This window comes from Nomascus leucogenys, chromosome 6 (assembly GCF_006542625.1).
Source record: "Nomascus leucogenys isolate Asia chromosome 6, Asia_NLE_v1, whole genome shotgun sequence".
Classification (NCBI taxonomy): domain Eukaryota; kingdom Metazoa; phylum Chordata; class Mammalia; order Primates; family Hylobatidae; genus Nomascus; species Nomascus leucogenys.
Window position 1 is genome coordinate 50682230 of NC_044386.1, and position 21498 is coordinate 50703727.

Sequence of the window (21498 nt, forward strand, 5' to 3'; positions counted from 1 at the left end):
TACAGGCTTGAGCCACCACGCCTGGCCAAAACAAGACAAGTCTTGGTTCTGCTGGACCTGCCAGATGGGGAAGAAATACACAATACCTGAAGATTGTTCACAAGCTGGGAGAACCAGTGGGTGGATTAGTTTTTTTCTGAGAGAAGATCCTACTTCAGTGAATTGTGGGTCATAATGTTTGAAAGGCAATAACTATGTTTTTTTTTTTTTTTTTTTTTTTTTTTTTTTTTTTTTGAGAAGGAGTCTCGCTCTTTCACCCAGGCTGGAGTGCAGTGGCGCGATCTTGGCTCACTGCAGGCTCCGTCCCCCGGGGTTCACGCCATTCTCCTGCCTCAGCCTCTCCGAGTAGCTGGGACCGCAGGCGCCCGCCACCACGCCCGGCTAATTTTTTTTGTATTTTTTTAGTAGAGATGGGGTTTCACCGTGGTCTCGATCTCCTGACCTCGTGATCCGCCCGCCTCGGCCTCCCACAGTGCTGGGATTACAAGCGTGAGCCACCGCGCCCGGCCGCAATAACTATGTTGAATGAAAGAAGTTAGACCGAAAAAAAAGATGCGTGCTGTATGATTCCCGTATATAAAACTTTAGCATGTGCAAACTTTTCTGTACTGAAAGTAGATCTGTAGCTGATAAGGGATGTGATGGAGAGGGACGAGACGAAGGGATTATGAAAGGGGGGAGGAAACTTAGACGTGAATATGTTCATTTGATTATGGTGATTTCATGGGTGCATAGGTATGTCAAAACTTGTCAAATTGGACATTTAAATACGTGCAGTTTGTCATGTCAATTATTTTAAAATAAAGTCGTTTTTAAAAAAGAGGTAAGAGGCCGGGCGCGGTGGCTCACGCTTGTAATCCCAGCACTTTGGGAGGCCTGAGGCGGGCGGATCACAAGGTCAGGAGATCGAGACCACGGTGAAACCCCGTCTCTACTAAAAATACAAAAAAAAAATTAGCCGGGCGTGGTGGCGGGCGCCTGTAGTCCCAGCTACTCGGAGAGGCTGAGGCAGGAGAATGGCGTGAACCCGGGAGGCGGAGCTTGCAGTGAGCCGAGATTGCGACACTGCACTCCAGCCTGGGTGAAAAAGCGAGACTCCGTCTCAAAAAAAAAAAAAAAAAAAAAAAAAAAGAGGTAAGATAGAGTCAGATCCCTGAGGGTCAGATTGAGGAACTCTCGAAGTCTTCAGGAGCAGAAAAATGTTAAAGCAGTTTTAAGAAAATTAAACTGATTGTGGTCTTCCCAGTAGACAAGGAATAACATTTAGTAAACCGTTGCTAATAGCCAAACCTTGGCATGTGTGACAGCAAAATAAATGGAAAGGTGGATAGGTACATATTACATCCAGGGAACAACCCAGTTTTTGGTCCAGAAGGTGTGGCGTATGCGTGTATGTGGGTGAGTATCTCTGCAGGGAAAAAGACAGTCCCATAGTTAAACCAAGAAGAATATTTACCGGCAGCAACAGGAGAGGATAGAGAAAGAACATGATTGGGGTAAGAAGATGATTTTGCATTTTGGACGAGGAGAGAGTAACATTTAAAGCCTCTACTCGCTCTGAAGCAGAGTGTGTTGCGACACTCGAGTTTGCTGGAGCGGGTCGGCACAGGCCAGGCCTAGTTAGCGGAATGAGCCCACACAGCAACTCCAGACTGGATCCCGAAGCCTGGAACCTTAACCCTCAACCTCTGATTCCCCAAGTTCCACTCTCGTAGCTGAGGCTGAAGTTTGTCTAAGTCCCGCCTAGGTATCCAACGGAGATAAGGCGTGAGCACCCCACCACTTTCTGGGAACCCGGAGGCGGTCGGCGTGGGGGCGCGAACCTGCCAGGCGCGTGCGCGCGGCGCTCAGGGAGGGGGCCTGGAAGTAAGGGAGCGCGCGCCCTTCACGTGACCCGACCCGCGGGCGGCGACGCACGCGCCGCGCCGCGCCGCTCACGTGGTCCGTTCCCAGCCCCGTCGCCGGCGGAGGCGGGCGCGGGCGCGTGCCTGTGGCCAGTCACCCGGAGGAGTTGGTCGCACAATTATGAAAGACTCGGCTTCTGCTGCTAGCGCCGGAGCTGAGTTAGTTCTGAGAAGGTTTCCCTGGGCGTTCCTTGTCCGGCGGCCTCTGCTGCCGCCTCCGGAGACGCTTCCCGATAGATGGCTACAGGCCGCGGAGGAGGAGGAGGTGGAGTTGCTGCCCTTCCGGAGTCCGCCCCGTGAGGAGAATGGTACTGGACCCACGCAGGCCCGGGCGGGGAATGGTCCTGGGGTTGCGGGCGGTAAAGGAGAGACTTGGCAGGCAAGTGTGTGGGGAGCCGCGTTCCATGCGGCGAAGGACCCCCAAATTGCCTGGAGGCTTCCGGATTTGTCCTCGCGGGACGGGTGTGCAGTTCGTTCGGGGGTGAGGGGCGGGAGCAGGTAGCAAGTTCGACGCGACACCTCTTCGCGGGAATCCCTTAAGCCGAGACTCGGCTCCCAGCGAGGGCCTCTGGAGGCGGCAGAGGCGCGAGCCGGGGACTACCTGGCTGGGCTCAACTGAGCGGCCGCAGCGCGCCCGACGCAGGGCTCAGCCTTCAAACTCGGCATCTCCTGGGAGCACGGTCCTCCTGGCGCCAGTTGCTGGCAGATAAGGGAACCAAATGCTCTGCTCAAGTTCTACATGGAAAAAGGGAGGGACGGAGGGCTGGAAGGGTGCAAAAAGGGGGCAGAGGACACGGGTTTGGAGCAGTGCCTTGTTTGCTGTGCAGCGGAGACTCTACAGGTACATTTCCTTTTTGGAACCAAAAGGGAGGGATTTGACGATATTCATGGTAGATCTTTTTTCTTTATCAAGAATTAAGGATTTGGGTGGGTGGGGGGAGGCTTCTGTGGGGACCAAGACGATGTGCTGTCAGTCAGGATTTAAGTCGAACTACCTCATCCATTGCCCCAAAGAACAGCTGATCGTGTTTTAAACCAAAAGGTGTAGAATGGAGAGAGGGAGGCGGTGCATTGCAGCTTCCAATAGAGCTTTTTATTTTTGAATATCGGGAAGCGATTTTGAAGATTTCTTAAAAAGAAAAGTCATTTACATCAGGGACATGAAAAGCAGAGTAGGTATTTTTGGTCAGTACTTGAATTTGATAGGCTTTATGCAAACAACTCTCCCTCTGCTCGAGTCTGGCAAGTTTGCTTTTCATTGGACGCTAATTCAAGTGCCATACAAAACTAAAATAAGAGTTTTACTTATACCACAAATGTAGTAATACTTTGAATAAATAATGTCTCTTCCACTATTTTCCACCTTATTCTTTTTTGTTTGTTTTGAGACAGGGTCTCACTCTGTCGCCCAGGCTGGAGTGAAGTGGCGCGATCTCCGCTCACTGCAACCTCCGTCTCCCGGGTTCAAGGGATTCTCCTGCCTCAGGCTCCCGAGTAGCTGGGACTGTAGCCACTATGCCCGGCTAATTTTTGCATTTTTAGTAGAGACGGGGTTTCACCACGTTTGGCAGGCTGGTCTCTTAATTCCTGACCTCGGGTGATCCGCCCTCCTCAGCCTCCCAAAGTGCTGGGATTACAGGCGTGAGCCACCGCGCCAGGCCAACATGGGAGATTTCAGACATGCAAAGATATATTGTAGAATGAACTACCATATACCCATTGGCCAGTTTCAACAGCTTCAACCATGTGAATTTTATTTCTTCTATCATTCCTCATGTTCTTCCTCAATGGGATAATTTTAAAGCAAATCCCAGACAAATGTCATTTATGGATACTTTATTGTGTTTATGTCTAAAAAGACAAGGACTTTTTAACATAACCACAATATTATTATCACACCTAAAAATTAATAATTGCTTAATATCATTAAATATTCAGCATATTTCCCTGATTGTCTCATGTTTTAGTCAGTTGATTTGTTAGAATCAGGTTACAAAGAATTCTGCACATAGCATTTGGTTGGTAACTCAGTCGCTAGTACCTTCTCTTCTTGGGGTGTGGGGGTGTCGTTTACCATTTATTTGTTGAAAAAAACCCATCATTTGCGTTGTAGAATTTCCATCAGTTTGGATTTTATTGAATGCATCCCTGTAGTGTCATGTAACATGTTTCTTTCCCCTCTGTATTTTTTTCTTTTTTCTTTTTGTTTGAGACGGATCTCGCTCTGTTGCCCAGGCTGAGTGCAGTGTAGGGATCTCGGCTGACTGCAGCCTCCGCCTCCTGGGTTCAAGTGATTCTCCTGCCTCAGCCTCCCAAGTAGCTGGGACTACAAGTGTGAGCCACCACACCCGGCTAATTTTTGTATTTTTAGTGGAAACGGGGTATCGCCATACTGGCCAGGGTGGTTTTGAACTCCTGATGTCCAGTGATCTGCCTGTCTCACCTCCCAAAGTGTTGGGATTACAGGCATGCCCCACTTTGCCCAGCCTCTACTCTTTATTTCCTGTGAACTAGTTAGTAGTTAATCTAAAGGCTTGATCAGTAGTCGGGAGTGATGGGGCTCGCCTGTAATCCCAGCTACTCGGGAGGCTAAGGCAGGAGAATCGCTTGAACCTGGGAGGCGGAGGTTGCAGTGAGGGGAGATCGTGCCACTGCACTCCAGCCTGGGCGACAGAGTGAGACTCCTTGATCAGGTGGGGCGCAGTAATCCCTGCACTTTGGGAGGCAGTGACAGACTGATCCCAGATCACTTGAGGTCAGGAGTTCAAAACTAGCCTGGCCAACATGGTGAAACCCCGTCTCTACTAAAAATACAAAAATTAGCTGGGCATCGTGATGGGCACCTGTAATCCCAGCTACTCGTGAGGCTGAGGCAGGAGAATCGCTTGAACTTGGAGGTGGAGGTTGCAGTGAGCCAAGATTGCACCATTCACTCCAGCCTGGGTGAGAGTCTGTCTCAAAAAAAAAAGAGACTTGATCAGATTCTAGTTTCATACTTTGACAATACTCATAGATAGTACTATGTACTTTCTGTTGCATTGCATTAAGAGGCACATACTGTCTTTGTTTTTTGAGAAGGAGTCTTGCACTTGTTTTTTTTGTTGTTGTTGTTTTATTTTGTTTTTTTTGGGGGACAGAGTCTTGCTCTTGTTGCCCAGGCTGGAGTGCCTGGCTTACTGCAACCTCTGCCTCCCTGGTTCAAGCGATTCTGCTGCCCCAGCCTCCCGAAGCTGGGATTACAGGCGTCCGCCGCCACGCCCGACTAATTTTTGTATTTTTAGTAGAGACAGAGTTTGCCATGTTGGCCAGGCTGGTCTCAAACTCCTGACCCCAGGTGATCCACCCGCCTCGGCCTCCCAAAGTGTTGGGATTACAGGCATGAGCCACTGCGCCCGACTTCTTCTTCTTTTTTTTTTTAATGTTAAGATTGACCAGTGGGTTCGTGTTGTCTGATGCCTGATCTCTCAGTTGTGAAGTTCCCCATAAGTTATTCATGTAGTAGTTTTTGTAGTAACCATTTAGTTTTTGTCATTGATCTATTATTTCATTCTGTGTTTCCTTTTCTCGTTTCTTTTTGGGAAATCTTTCAACATGTAAGTAAATTGCAGTTTTTTTTTTTTTTGAGACGGAGTCTCGCTCTGTCGCCCAGGTTGGAGTGCAGTGGCGCAATCTCGGCTCACTGCAAGCTCCGCCTCCCGGGTTCACGCCATTCTCCTGCCTCAGCCCCTCCGAGTAGCTGGGACTACAGGCGCCCGCCACCACGCCCGGCTAATTTTTTGTATTTTTAGTAGAGACGGGGTTTCACCGTGGTCTCGATCTCCTGACCTCGTGATCCGCCCGCCTTGGCCTCCCAAAGTGCTGGGATTACAAGCGTGAGCCACCGCGCCCGGCCGCAGTTTTTTTTTTTTTTTTAAGTGACTGCCTGTTAAATGTCAAATGCTTTAAGTTTGGTACCTGGGTCAGGGTGCAGTGGCTCACGCTTATAATCCTAGCACTTTGAGAGACTGAGGCGGGTGGATCCCTTGAGCCCAGGAGTACAAGACTAGCCTGGGCAAGATGGCGAAACCCAGTCTCTACCAAAAAAAATAAAAAAAGATTAGCTGGGCATGGTGATGCACACCTGTGGTCCCAGCTACTTGGGAGGCTGAGGTGGGAGGATGGCTTGAGGTTGCAGTGAGCTGAGATCATGCCACTGCACTCCAGCCTGGGTAACAGAACCAGACCCTGTCTCAAAAAAAAAAAAAAAAACAGTTTGGTACTGGGAAGCAAAATTCAGTGGTTGAGGTTAGTTTAGGACATAAGCATTGCTTGACTATGAGGATTTTAACAGTCATTTATGTGAATCAATAAAAAGAACTTAAGATGGGTATCACTTTCAGATGATGCTTTGCAATTATTAGATTAGTTGAATGTGAATGCAGTGTTTGACTTGGAGAATTGGACCTCTTGTACTTTATAAAAATATGATTAGTTCTAGTTTAAATTGTTCGTTCTTTTAGAGATTTTGTTGACTTTTTGGTACAGTTAATTTTGGATTTAGGAAATTGCTCTGGATTTTTTTTTTTTTTTTTTTGAGACGGAGTTTCCGTCTTGTCGCCCAGGCTGGAGTGCAATGGTACGATCTTGGCTCACTGCAACCTCCGCCTCCAGGGTTCAAGTGATTCTCCTGCCTCAGCCTCCCAAGTAGCTGGGATTACAGGCACGTGCCACAACGCCCATCTAATTTTTATATTTTTAGTAGAGATGGGGTTTCACCATGTGGGCCAGGCTGTTCTCGATCTCCTGACCTCATGCTCTATATTTTTTTAACCTGTTTTTCTGGGAGTGTGTATTTAGTTTTCTGACCATGTAGAGGTTTTAGAACCCTGTTAAAGGAATTTTGGTGTGTGGAGGTAAGCAGTTTTTTGAAGTTGGTAAGTCAAGACTTGACTCTTGACATATTTTTGCCGGGTCACAGTCTTTTTTTTGAGACTGAGTTTTGCTCTTTGGCCCAGGCTGGAGTGTGGTGGCGCGATGTCGGCTCACTGCAATCTCTGCCTTCCAGTTTAAAGTGATTCTCCTGCCTCAGCCTCTCGAGTAGCTGGGATTACAGGTGCCTGCCACCATGCCTGACTAATTTTTGTACTTTTAGTAGAGACGGAGTTTCCAAGTGATCCACCCACCTCGGCCTCCCAAAGTGCTGGGATTACAGGCGTGAGCCACCTCAGAGTCTTTTATGAGCATCACTGTTATCTTCTCAATCTGTAAAAGGCAGATGATAATCTTTTCCCTACTTGACCTAAGGAGCAATATTAGGATTAAAGTCTGTGAAACACTGTTTACCCCTCTTACCGTCATATAAACACGTCAATAACATAACACCTTAACTATCCAATTGCCAGACTTCTGGAAACCTTAACTTTGGAAACCAAGCTCCTTGTGGAAAGTGAGTAAAAAGCTTTTGAGCTAAGTCATCAATAATATAGCAACCTTGAGACAGAGTTCACTGATTGAAAAATGTGTGCAAAGTGAAATTTAACAGGCTTAGTTTTCTGCTTTCTGCTGGCAGTTTGGTAGTACACTGGAGATAACAGGAGGAAAGTTACCTGAGAAGCAGACTATTACTGTTAGGAGGACACTGGAGAAACATAATTAGATTAGAAAGATAGGGCTATACATTACCCTTTACTATATGAACTGATAGTCTTCCTAGTCTAATTTATCATACCTAATACCCGAAAGATACTCTGGACTAAGAGAAGTACGTAATAGGCTTTAGGCACATTTTTGCATTAGCTAACGTGTCGGCATTTAGCTGTGGCCATTGCTCTGAATGCTTTGTGTGTGTGTGTGTGTGTGTGTGTGTGTGTGTGTGTGTGTTTATTTTTGAGACGAAGTCTTGCTCGGTCACCCAGGCTGAAGTGCAGTGGCGTGATCTCAGCTCACTGCAACCTCTGTCTCCCGGGTTCAAGTGATTCTCCTGCCTCAGCCTCCTGAGTAGCTGGGATTACAGGCGTGTGCCACCGCACCCGGCTAATTTTTGTATTTTTAGTAGAGACGGAGTTTCACCATGTTGGTCAGGCTGGTCTCGAGCTCCTGAGCTTGTGATCTGCCCGCCTCGGCCTCCCAAAGTGCTGGGATTACAGGCATGAGCCACCTCGCCTGGCACTGTACATATATTAATCCTGCAGGAAAACTCTGTGAAGTCAATACTGTTTTTTCCATTATTTATGATAAAGAGCAGAGAATCAAAAATCACTTGCCAGCGGTCACAAGGCTAATAAGTGGTAGAGTAGGTGTTGACCTGCCAAACTATAGAAACTTGGAGAAGGCTTTTGATATTCAGGGACATGTATATTTATAAGACCTCAGATGACAGGTGTTATGTCAAGTTAAAAAAGTTATAACTTTAAAAGTTTGCTGTACTTGATTTTCTTCAAATGATAATGAAATCTAATAGAATTTCCTTTACTATCAAATTTCTGTGTATTAACCTTAGGACAGATAATGTACAACTCAGTTGTCTGGTTTTTTTTTTTTTTTTTTTGAGACAAGTGTCTCGCTCTATCAATTAGGCTAGAGTTCAGTGGTGTGATCTTGGCTCACTGCAGCCTTCGCCTCCCGGGTTCAAGCCATTCTCCTGCTGCAGTTTCCCAAGTAGCTGAGGTTACAGGTTGCACCACCACATCAGGCTACTTTTTGTGTTTTTATTTTTATTTTTTAAAAATTTGTGTTTTTAGTGGAGACAGGGTTTTGGCATGTTGCTCAGGCTGGCCTTGAACTCCTGGTCTCAAGTGATCTACCTGCCCTGGCCTCCTAAAGTACTGGGATTACACGCATTAGTCTGTATGCATTTTGTTTTATTTTTATTTTTATATTTTTTGAGAAGGAGTCTTGCTCTGTCACCCATGCTGGAGTGCAGTGGCGCAATCTCAGCTCCCTGTAGCCTCTGCCTCCCGGGTTCAAGTGATTCTCCTCTCTCAGCCTCCCAAGTAGCTAGGATTACAGGCACCCACCACCATGCCCAGCTAATATTTGTATTTTTAGCAGAGACAGGGTTTCACCATGTTGGCCAGGCTGGTCTCGAACTCCTGACCTCAAGTGATCCACCCACCTTGGCCTCCCAAAGTGCTGGGATTACAGACGTGAGCCACCGCCCGGTCATGCATTTTATTTTGACAAGTGCAGAGACACATACTCTGGGGCAATCCTTAGTAGATTAGAAAAGTCATTAAGTAGATTTCTGGATGGGTGTAACTCTTTGTTAAAAGCAGCAGGAAAAGACTGGGCATGGTGGCTCTTGCCTGTAATCCCAGTACTTTGGGAGGCTGAGGTGGGAGGATTGCTTGAAGCCAGGAGTTTGAGACCAGCCTGGCCAACGTGGATAACCCCATCTCTACTAAAAATATAAAAATCAGCTGGATGTGGTGGTGTACGCCTGTAATCCCAGCTTCTTATGAGACTGAGGCATGAGAATTGGTTGAACCCAGGAGATGGAGGTTGCAGTGACTCCAGATTGTGCCACTGCACCCCAGCCTGGGTGACAAAACAAGACTCTGTGTCAAAAAAAACAAAAAAACATATATATATATATATATATATATAAATAAAATAAAACCTGTAGAAACCTATCATGAATGTATCAAGAAAAGTATCAACAGGCTACTCACTGATAGATAATGGGTTGATATGGCTTACTCGCAGTGTGAACGTCCAAGTTTTCTTTTTTTTTGGATAGTGTCTTGCTCTGTTGCGCATGTCAGAGTGCAGTGGCATCATCATGGCTTACTGTATTCCCAACCTCCTAGGCTCAAGTGATCCTGCCACTTCAGCCTCCCAAGTACCTAAAATGGCAGGCCCATACCACCAACCTGGCTACTTAAAAAATTTTTTTGACTGGGTGCGGTGGTTAACACCTGTAATCCCAGCACTTTGGAAGGCTGAGGCAGGTGGATCACCAGGTCAGGAGATTGAGACCATCCTGGCCAACATGGTGAAACCCCATCTCTACTAAAAATACAAAAATTAGCTGGGCATGGTGGCATGCACCTGTAGTCCCAGCTACTCGGGAGGCTGAGTTAGGAGAATCGCTTGAACCCAGGAGGTAGAGGTTGCAGTGAGCTGAGATCGTGCCGTTGCACTCCAGCCTGGGCGACAGAGCGAGACTTCATCTCAAAAAAAATTTTTTTTGTTTTTGCAAAGATGGGTTTCTCACTCTGTTGCCCAGGTTGATCTTGAACTCCTGGGCTTAAGTGGTCCTCCTGCCTTGGCCTCCCAAAGTGTTGGGGTTACAGGCATAAACCACTGCACCTGGCCTTAAGTTTTTAAATAAATAGAACTTTTGTACCAATTGTTACAGAAAATAGATGCTTTTCAATAATATCTTTAAAATTCTCTCATAGGGTTCGCATCTAAAATGTCAGTAATATCTAATTACTGACATTAATATCTAATTATTAGTTGAGTAGTTGGCAGCCAGTTTAGAGTAAGAGTGGAACTCTGTGACATAATAAAATTATGTATATGTATATATATATGTATGTATATATACGTATGTATATATATGTATTTAAAAAAAGAGTAGAACTTGAGAGTAGGGTCCATAAGAGTGTCAGAAAGTCAAATGTATTGGACTCTGGTAGGGGAAGTCAGAGAGTGCCAGCTTATTTCAACATTTTGCTTTAGGCTAGTCTTATTTGTCATTGTCTGTGTCACCCTTGGCAGGCATGTTGACCCATGTACAAATTTATCACATAACTGAATTTCTAGGTTTTTGTTTTTTTTTTTTTTTTGAGACAGAGTCTCACTCTGTCGCCTAGGCTGGAGTGCAGTGGCACATCTTGGCTCACTGCAAGCTCCGCCTCCTGGGTTCATGCCATTCTCCTGCCTCAGCCTCCCGAGTAGCTGGGACTACAGGCGCCCATCACCACGCCTGGCTGATTTTTTGTATTTTTTTAGTAGAGACGTGGTTTCACCATATTGGTCAGACTGGTCTCAATCTCCTGACCTCGTGATCCGCCGGCCTCAGCCTCCCAAAGTGCTGGGATTACAGGCATGAGCCACTGCGCCCAACCAATTTCTAGGTCTTTAGTGTCATTTAACTTTCTTTTCTTGAGCACATGAACTTTATTAGTAGGCAATTTCTTTTAATTTGATTGCCATTCTTTTGAATATGGGTCACATTTTCCTGTCCATTACCATATCTAGTCATTTTGGAGTGTATATTGGACATTGGAATTGTTACTTAGTAGAGGCTCTGGGTTACCTTTTTTTTTTTTTTTGATACGGAGTCTTGTGTCACCCAGGCTGGAGTGCAATGGCGTGATCTCAGCTCACTGCAGGTTCAAGCAATTCTCCTGCCTCCTGCCTCAGCCTCCCAAGTAGCTGGGATTACAGGTGCCTGACACCACACCCAGCTAATTTTTGTGTTTTTGGTAGAGACGGGGTTTCACCATGTAGGTCAGGCTGGTCTCAAACTTCTGACCTTGTGATCTGCCTGCCTTGGCCTCCCAAAGTGCTGGGATTACAGGTGTGAGCCACCGCGCCCAGCCTCTGGGTTCTCTTTTAATCCTGTGCTCTGTGTGTGTGTGGTGTTGTTGTTGTTCTGTACTGAATGTCTGTGATCTCCCTCGCTCCCCGAGAATTCATATCTGGAAGCCCTAACCTCCAGTGTGATGGTATTTGGAGATGAGAACTTTGGGAGATGGAGTTAATCAGGGATAGATGAGGTTATGAAGGTGGGGCCCTGGGTCTGATAGGATTTATGTGCTTAGAAGAAGAGATACTAGAGAGCTTATTCACTCCCTCTTCACTGTGTGAAGACACAGTGAGGAGGCAGCTGTCTGAGAGCCCTCATCAGACACTGGCCCTTCTGGAATCTTGATCCTGAACTTGCAGCCTCCAGAACTTTGAGAAAATTTATTTCAGTTGTTATCCCACCAAGTCTGTGTGGTATTTGTTGTGGCATCCCAAGCTAAGACAGTTGTTGATTAACTTTATTGTACTCAAACTCCAAACTGTCTCTCCTTCAGTGGGCAGCAGGAATATCTGCTCAGTTATTTTATTTAGCTGGGCTGTCTGGAGGCTGCCCCATGTGTACAATCTTCGTGGGTCAGCAAGAGATTTGTGTAGAGTTAATATGAAGTATTTAGGATTCCTTTTCTCGACTCTTGGCGGAAACTTTCCCATCACTTTCCAGCTGCTGTTTTCACCTTGAACTGGGTATTCTGGTTCTATAAGTCAGTAAGACTGTGGGATTTCTATTGATATTTAGCTGTTCACTAGACATAGGATGGGGACCGTTTTCAGGCAAAAAGCCTTAAAAATCGGGAAACTCACTCAATACTGTTCCTTTATTCTAAGTATAGACTCCGTCTAGTTCTGCTTGCTTTTGGTTGCTCTTCAGTGTCCTCAAGTCTTTTTTAATCTTTTTATTAAAAAAAATTTTTTTAATGATAGAGATGAGGTCTCGCTGTGTTGACCAGGCTGGTCTCAAACCCCTGGCCTCAAGCAATCCTCCCATCTTGGCCTCCCAAAGTGCTAGGATTACAGGTGTGAGCCACTGTGCCTGGCGTCTTTTTTATCTTTTGTCCAGAATTTATGGTGGTTATCTGAGGGATGGTTAGCCTAATAGGACCTGCTTCTCCATAGCTAGAATTTTCTTTCTAATTTTAACATATATAATCATAGAATATATTTGTTAAAAATTTTTTGATTTCCACATGTTACCTTAACAGCAGAATTTTTTAGGAATCTTTAATTTTTTCCCCAAATTTTTGCTAGCAGCATCTAGGCAGGAAGGATGTGCTGGTAGTGATTTGTTTAGAGAGTAAGATGTGCTTAGGTTTATTTGTAATACGTGTCCCTTATTGCTGGTAGACTGGTATAAGAATTTATAATTTAAGGAGTTTTGAAGTGATCACCATCATAGTTGAAATTTGACTATGTGCCATGCATTGTGCTGAAACAACTTACATGGATCATTTTGTTTAATCATCAGGGTAACATTGTGAGGTTAAGTACTGTTGTTATCCTATTTTACAGGTAAGGAAGCAAAAAGAGGTTCTGAAACTTGCACAAGGTTGCACACATAGTAAACAGCAGAGCTGGGATCCTAACTCAGATCACTCTGATTCCAGAATCTGTGCTATTTAACCACTGAAGATCACCAACTGATATTTAAGATACCCTGCTTTACTAGCATTCTGTGGATATAGTTACTTTTTACATTACTTGGAACATACAAATTTAGGAATTTTCAGATTTGTGTTTGTAGTTTGCCACCTCTTGGTAAAATTTGGTAGTACAACCTAGCAAAAGAAAAAAGCAAAGTGTATAAAACTAGGAATTTTTATATGTATTTATAACCAGGGCACATTTGATTGGGTAACTGATGGCAGAGCAGAAACTTAGAATTTCAAAAACTATAAAAACTTTTTTTTATCATTAGGTGATATTTACAACTTTCAGCTGGGGTATGTGAATGTTGGGTTTGTGAAGCCAATTCCTGTGTAACAAGTGAAGGCCGTAAATGATGAGAATGCTATGTGTGGGAAGAATATATTTACATTTGGCTGTTACATAAACAGAATGAGAGGTAGTAAGTTTTTGAAATAAACAAAATTGGTGAGTGAGGTAGGGAAAGCTGTAGGAGATTTTCTTTTCTTTCTTTTTCTTTTTTTTGAAATGGAGTTTTGCTCTTGTCACCTAGGCTGGAATGCAATGGTGTGATCTTGGCTCACTGCAGTCTCTGTGTCCTGGGTTCAATCGATTTTCCTGCCTCAGCCTTCTGAGTAGCTGAGGTTACAGGTGCCCACCACCATGCCCAGCTAATTTTTATATTTTTAGTAGAGACTGGGTTTCACCATGTTGGCCAGGCTGGTCTCAAACTCCTGACCTCAGGTGATCTACCTGCCTCGGCTTCCCAAAGTGTTGGGCTTACAGGCATGAGCCACCATGCCCGGCCAGGAGATTTTCTTGAAACATGCTAATGTCATTATGTGTCCCTGTAGGCATAGAATTTAGTAAAAATCTGTGAGTATGGGAGTGACACAATTTAAGTGACTTTTAGCAAATTGTTTGCTAAAGTTTTGGGTGGATTTGCCAGTGAGAAACAACTCTGGTTTCCAGCTCTTGGAAAAAACCCAAAACTATGGGATGTAGTAGAGGGGATGATATGTTCGAAGTGTTGAAGAAAAAAAAAACAAAAACAAACCCATCAACCAAGAATACTGTACCTGGCATAGTTCTCCTTCAGAAATGAAGGAGAGATGAAGATTTTCCCAGACAAAAGCTCAGAGACTAGACCTGTGTTACAAGAAATGCTAACAGAATTTCTTCAAGCTGAAAGACAAGGTTGCTAATTAGTAACAAAAAGAATATGAAAAGTATAAAACTTACTGGTAAATGTAAGTAGAGTTAATTTAGAATACTCTAATACCATAATGGTGTTATGCAAATCATTTGTATTTTTAATATGAAGGTTAAAAGACAAAAACCATTAAAAATAATAATAGCAACAATAATTTGTTAAGGGATACATAGTAGAAAAACATGTACATTGTGACATCAAAAATTTATTAGAAACCAGGCACTTCGGCTCACCCCTGTAATCCCAGCACTTTGGGAGGCTGAGGCGGGTGGATCACCTGAGATCAGGAGTTCAAGAAAAGCCTGACCAACATGGTGAAACCCCGTCTTTACTAAAAATACAAAAATTAGCTGGGCTTCTGGGCATGGTGGCTCACGCCTGTAATCCCGGCACTTTGGGAGGCCAAGGCGGGTGGATCACTTGAGGTCGGCAGTTTGAAACCAGCCTGGTCAACATGGTGAAACCCCATCTCTACTAAAAATACAAAAATTAGCCGGGCGTAGTGGCAGGTGCCTGTTATCCCAGCTACTCCGGAGGCTGAGACAGGAGAATCGCTTGAACCTGGGAGGCAGAGGTTGCAGTGAGCCGAGATCGTGCCATTGCCCTCCAGCCTGGGCGACAGAGTAAAACTCCATCTCAAAAAACAAAACAGAAAACCACAATGCAATACCACCTTATTCCAGCAAGAATGGCCATAATAAAAAAAAACAAAAAATAATAGATGTTTATGTGGATGTGGTAAAGAGGGAACACTTCTACACTGCTGGTAGGAATGTAAACTAGTACAAACACTATGGGAAACAATGTGGAGATTCCTTAGGATACCATTTGATACAGCAATCCCACTACTGGGTATCTACCAGAGGAAAATAAGTCATTATAAGAAAAAGATACTTGCATACGCATGTTTATAGCAGCATAATTCATAATTGCAAAAACGTAGAACCAACTCAAATGCCCATCAAGTCAACGAGTGGATAAAGAAACTGTGGTATATATATATATATATATGATGGAATACTTCTCAGCCATAAAAAGGAATGAATTAATGGCATTCACAGTGACCTGGATGAGATTGGAGACTCTTAATTCTAAGTGAAGTAACTCAGGAATGGAAAACCAAACATCATATGTTCCCACTTGTAAGTGGGAGCTGAGCTATGAGGAAGCAAAGGCATAAGAATGACACAATGGACTTCGGGGACTCAGGGAGAAAGGGTGGGAAGGGGGTCAGGGATAAAAGACTACAAATAGGGTGCAGTGTGTACCGGTCGGGCAATGGGTGCACCATAATCTCACAAATCACCACTAAAGAACTTACTTATGTAACTAAACACTACCTGTTTCCAATAACCTATGGAAATAAAAAAGTAAAAAGTAATAAAAATAAAAAATGGTATAGGTGTATAGGGCATTTACTTTGAATGGAGCTTGTGGACCTGGAAGTTGTTCTGGGTGAGTCAGTGAGTGAGTGGTGAGTGAATGTGAAGGCCTAGGGCATTACACTTATGTAGACTTGATAAACACTGTACACCTAGGCTACACTAAATTTATAAAAAGTAATTTTTTATTCAATAATAAATTAACCCTAGCTTACTATAACTTTTTAATTTAACAGACTTGTAAAAATTTTAAAACTTTTTGACTCTTTTGTAATAACACTTCGTATGAAACACATCGTACAGCTACACAAAAACATTTTCTTTATATCCTGATTCTGTAAGCTTTTTTTTTTTTTTTTGAGACAGAGTCTCACTCTGTCACCCCAGCTAGAGTGCAGTGGCGCGATCTTGGCTCACTGCAACCTCCGCTTCCCTGGTTCAAGCGATTCTCCTGCCTCAGCCTCCTGAGTAGCTGGGATGACAGGCATCCGCCACCACACCTGGCTAATTTTTATATTTTTAGTAGAGACAGGGTTTCACCACATTAGTCAGGCTGGTCTCGAACTCCTGACCTCAGATGATCCGCCTGCCTCAGCCTCCCAAAGTGCTGGGGTTACAGGCATAAGCCACCGCGCCTGGCTACGTTTTTCTATTTCAGCATTTTAAAGTTATTATTTTACTTTTTAAACTTTTTGTTCAAACCTAAGACACAAATATACAGGTTAGCCTAGGCATACATGGGGTCAGGATCATCAGTAGAATTGTCTTCCACCTCTCATCTTGTCTCACTGGAAGGTTTTGAGGGACAATAACATGCATGGGGTTGTCATTTTCTGTGATAACAATACCTTCTGGAATACTTCCTGAAGGACCTGCCTGAGGCTGTTTTACAGTTAACTTAAAAAAAAAAAATAGGTAGGAGTGGTCGGGTGAGGTGGCTCACACCTGTAATCCTAGCGCTTTGGGAGGCCGAGGTGGGCGGATCACAAGGTCAGGACATCAAGACCATCTTGGCTAACATGGTGAAACCCTGTCTCTACTAAAAATACAAAAAATTAGCTGGGCGTGGTGGTGGTTGCCTGTAGTCCCAGCTGTTCAGGAGGCTGAGGCAGGAGAATGGCGTGAACCTGGGAGGTGAGCTTGCAGTGAGCCAAGATCATGCCACTGCACTCCAGCCTGGGCGACAGAGTGAGACTCCGTCTCAAAAAAAAAAAAACAAAAACCAAAAACCAACCAAACAAACAAATAGGTAGGAGTACACTCTAACCATAAAAAGCGTAGTCTAGTAAATACATAAATCAGTAACATAGTGATTTATTATCATTACAAAGTATTATGTACTGTACACAATTGTATATGCTATACTTCTGTGCAACTGGCAGTGCAGGTTTGTTTATACCAATATCAAAACAAATACCCAAGTAGTCCTGGTGCTATCAACTTAATAATGGCTACGATGTTAGTAGGCCATAGGAATTTTTTTTTTTTTTCAAGACAAGTTCTCTCACCCAGGCTGGAGTGTAGTGGTGTGATCATAGCTTACTTTAACCTCAAACTCCTGGGCTCAGATGAACCTTCCTCAAACTCCTGGGCTAAATGAGCCTCCCACCTCAGCCTCCCAGGTAGCTGGGACTATAGGCAGGCACCAACATGCCTGGCTAATTAAAAAAAACTTTTTTGTAGAGACAGGATCTCATTATGCTGCCCAGGTTGGTCTTGAACTCCTGGCCTCAAGCAGTCCTCTCATCTCCTCCCACGGCAAGGTGCTGGGATTACAGGTGTGAGCCATTGTGCCCAGCCTGCAATAGGAATTTTTCAGCTCCATTATAAACTTATGGGACCACTGTTAAATATGTGGTCCATCATTGACCTCAGTGTTGTTATGTGGCACATGACAGTATGCACAAAGGAATATCATTCAGTCTTAAAGAAAGAAATTCTGTTTTTCGTGACCTGAATGGGCCTGGAGGAGATGATGTTAAGTGAAATAAGCCAGGAACAGAAAGATAGATACCACATGGTCTCACTTCTGTGTAGAATCTAAAAAATTGAACTGATAAAAGTTCAATTTCTGGGTGGAGAGTAGAATGGTGGTTATCAGGGACTTGAGGGGGGATTACTGGGGAAATGTTGGTCAAAGGATACAAAATTTCAGTTAGGAAGAATAATTTCAGGAAATCTTTTGTGCAACGTGGTGACTATAGTAAATAACAATGTATTTCTGAAAAATACTAAGTATATTTTAAGTGGTCTCACCACAAAAAAATAGTATGTGAGACAATGCATATGATAATTAGCTCGATTTAGCCATTCCACAATGTATAGTAGCCCCCTTTTATCTGGTCTCAAATTCCTGAGCTCCAGCAATCTGCCCCCATTGGCCTCCCAAACTGCCAAGATTACAGGCAAGAGCTGTTGCACCTGGCCTACTTAATATGTTTTGACACGTTTTGGCACAGAGTTGTTGATAGTATCCTCTTACTATTTTCTTGCTTTTTTTTTCTTTTTCTTTTTCTTTTTTTTTACAGTAAAGTGAAGGCAAGTTTATTAGGAAAATAAATAAACAAAAGAATGGTTACCCCATAGGTTGAGCAGTCCTGAGGGCTGCTGGTTGCCCACTTTTATGGTTATTTCTTGATTATATGCTAAGCAAGGAGTGGATTATTAATGAATTTTCTGGGAAAGGGGTGGGCAGTTCCCAGAACTGAGGGTTCCTCCTCTTTTTAGACTATATAGGGTAACTTCTGGATGTTGCCATGGCATCTGTAAACTGTCATGATGCTGGTTAGAGTGCCTTTTAGTATGGTGATACATTATAATTAGCATATAATGAGCAGTGAGGAAGAGGTCTACTCTGATGCCATCTTGGTTTTGGTGGGTTTTGGCTAGCTTTTTTACTGCAACCTGTTTTATCAGCAAAGTCTTTTTTTTTTTTTTTTGAGATGGAGTCTCGCTGTCGCCCAGGCTGGAGGGCAGTGGCGCGATCTTGGCTCACTGCAGGCTCCGCTCCTGGGGTTCATGCCATTCTCCTGCCTCAGCCTCCTGAGTAGCTGGGACTACAGGCGCCCACCACCTCGCCCGGCTAATTTTTTGTATTTTTAGTAGAGACGGGGTTTCACTGTGTTAGCCAGGATGGTCTCGATCTTCTGACCTCGTGATCCGCCCGCCTCAGCCTCCCAAAGTGCTGGGATTACAGGCGTGAGCCACCGCGTCCGGCATCAGCAAAGTCTTTATGGCCTATATCTTATGTTGAATTCCCATCTCATCCTGTGACTTAGAATGCCTAACCTACTAGGAATGCAGCCCAGCGGGTCTCAGCCTTATTTTGCTCAGCCCCTATTCAAGATGGAGTCACTCTGGTTTAAACACCTCTGACGCTTCCCCCCTTCTTTTATAGGAAAATCCTTCATCCTAAGGGTTGTAGAGGGATGAAGATCCACGTTTTGTAACCTCTTCTTGCTGAATGGGGTGATGATATTCCTGCCTAACTATTAAGGTCTCTTGTGTCCGTGGTAGAGAGGCGCTCATTCAGAACACATCAGTTTGCTGAGGGCCATCCATAACTCTGAGTTCTGACAAAACATGATATCTGAAAGATTAATAAGTGTTTAATAAAACATTCAGTAAGCTTATCCTGCATTCCTATACAAAGAGTACAACAGCAATGTATTCCATAACAGTAAAGCAAAATAAGTAAAACTGTCCCAAGTAAACTGAATTAGAAGGCTTTCCATGAACTGACAACTGTTGGAACCATGCTGATAAGGGATCACTGATTGCATTATGTGCCCAGAATTAGAATATTGATCCAGATTTTTACATTAGCCATCCCTCTTTTTTTTCCTGCACTTCAGTCGGAGATCACTGGTTCACAGGAGAAAGCAAGGTCAGCCTAAATTGCAGGAAAAAAACTCAAAAACAACTGATGAGACTAGAATCTACTGACAGGTATACCATAGTTCTTGAAACACAATTTTTTCTCACTCCAGTGTCCCATTTTTGCTAAAGACAAAATATAGTATGACCGATTTGCTTTTTTATACTTGGCCAGATTATTTATATAAAGTGCAGCAAGAATAATTATATAGGCTTTTGAAATTGGCTTTGATGGAACTCTGTTCCATAAGGAATCTCCGGTAAGACTTTTAAAGCCGAGCCCAGCATGGATTTTTTTTTTTTCCCCTTTTCTTTTTGAGACAGAGTCTCACTCTCTTGCCCAGACTGGAGTGCACTGGCATGACCTCGGCTCACTGCAGCCTCCACCTCCTAAGTTCAAGTGGTTCTCCTGCCTCAGCTTCCTGTGTAGTTGGAATTACACTGTGTAGTTGGAATTACAGGCACACACCACCACGCCTGGATAATTTTTTGTATTTTTAGTAGAGATGAGGTGTTGGCCAGGCTGGTCTCGAACTCCAGACCTCAGGTGATCCGCCCACCTCAGTCTCCCAATGTGCTGTGATTACAGGTGTGAGCCACTGCGCCCAGCCATGAGCCACTGCGCCTGACCTCAGCTGTGGGTTTGTACCCTCAAATACCTTTATGTGTTGGGTAAATTTCTCTCTTCTTGAGGTCCCAAGATAACTTGGGGCCCCTGGGCCTGTCAAAAAGTGACATTCTTTACTTATCACAGGTCAGAAACCCTGTACAGGGACTGCATAGACAAGGTGTGAGGCCAGTTTTCCCAAGCGGCTTTTAATTGACTCCACAAGTCAAGGTTGATTCCTTTAAGGAGAGGGAGAGCACATCATTCCAGTCAAAGCCTTGGTAAAATAACCAGTTTCTCCAATTGTGTCCTGTCACAAGAGAAAACCGATTCTTACTGCACTTACACAAATATCTATTGTAGGCCAGGCATGGTGGCTCATGCCTGTAATCCCAGCACTTTGGGAGGCTGGGGCGGGTGGATCACTTGATGTCAGGAGTTTGAGACCAGCCTGGCCAACATAGTGAAACCCCGTCTCTACTAAAAATGCAAAAAGTAGCTTGGTGTGGTGGTAGGCACCTGTAATCCCAGCTATTTGGGAGGCTGGGGCAGGAGAATTACTTGGACCCAGGAGGCGGAGTTAGCAGTGAGCTGAGATCGTGCCACTGCCCTCCAGCCTGGGCAACAGAGCAAAACTCTGTCTCAAAAAACAAAAACAAAAACAAATCTATTGCCATAAGTTAAGAGTACTCATAAATAGTCTCCAAATTGAGAAATGGGGTAGAGAGAAACAAATATGCTCCAAATTTTGTCCACAGGAGTATACTTTACTCAATTGTTAATAGCTGTCAATAGCTCAAATCCTTGACTCTGAAAAACAAAATAAAGGATCAGTCACGTTTTAAGCAAAAAAGTAAAAAAGATGAGTCTTACGTTAATTCAGTCCGTGAAGTTAACTCCTGTTCTGTTTGATACACATGAACATTCCAGCCCTCCATGACAGTCCTGAATGTTTTTTTCTTTATTCTAATGTTAGAGTCTCCAAAGTTATCAGAAACCTGCATTTAAGAGCACTTGTGAAAGTCCTATAGCTGATTATAAACCACCTTTTGAAGAGGATCAAAACATGACAACAGTTGTATGTTGATGACAAAAAGTCTTAGGACAGCCATAGTCAAAGACACGATTGACAAAGAATTTTGGTTACCTTTGTGGCACACAATAACTTAACATAATCATAATTATTACTGATAAGGTACATTAAATCATATCAGAATTATAGGAGCTTTTCGTAATTTTGGAACACATACCAATAACATTTATACAAATGCAACCCAAAGAAAGCCAAACACCAGTTCATATTTGGCAATGCTTCCTGTATGATTTTTACGTCAATAAGCCACATTTCACTGTTGGATTAGTGCATTATTGATATGTGAA

The 21498-nt window shown here is 43.9% G+C and overlaps 1 protein-coding gene across 5 annotated transcripts in view; it reads left to right on the forward strand.

Annotated features, from left to right (window-relative positions):
• Nucleotides 1-1927: 1927 nt before the first annotated feature.
• TRPM7 (transient receptor potential cation channel subfamily M member 7) overlaps nt 1928-21498 on the forward strand; it is a 131067-nt gene continuing 111496 nt past the window's right edge. For 4 of the 5 annotated variants that reach the window (XR_004030434.1, XM_003266919.4, XM_030814101.1 and 1 more), the window contains exon 1: nt 1928-2212. Coding sequence is in view for 4 of the 5 variants with exons in the window: in XM_003266919.4 (XP_003266967.1) it covers nt 2210-2212 (3 nt within the window). In the remaining variant the exon portion in view is untranslated. The remainder of the gene's footprint in view (nt 2213-21498) is intronic. The other variant, XM_012507552.2, reaches the window with a different exon arrangement.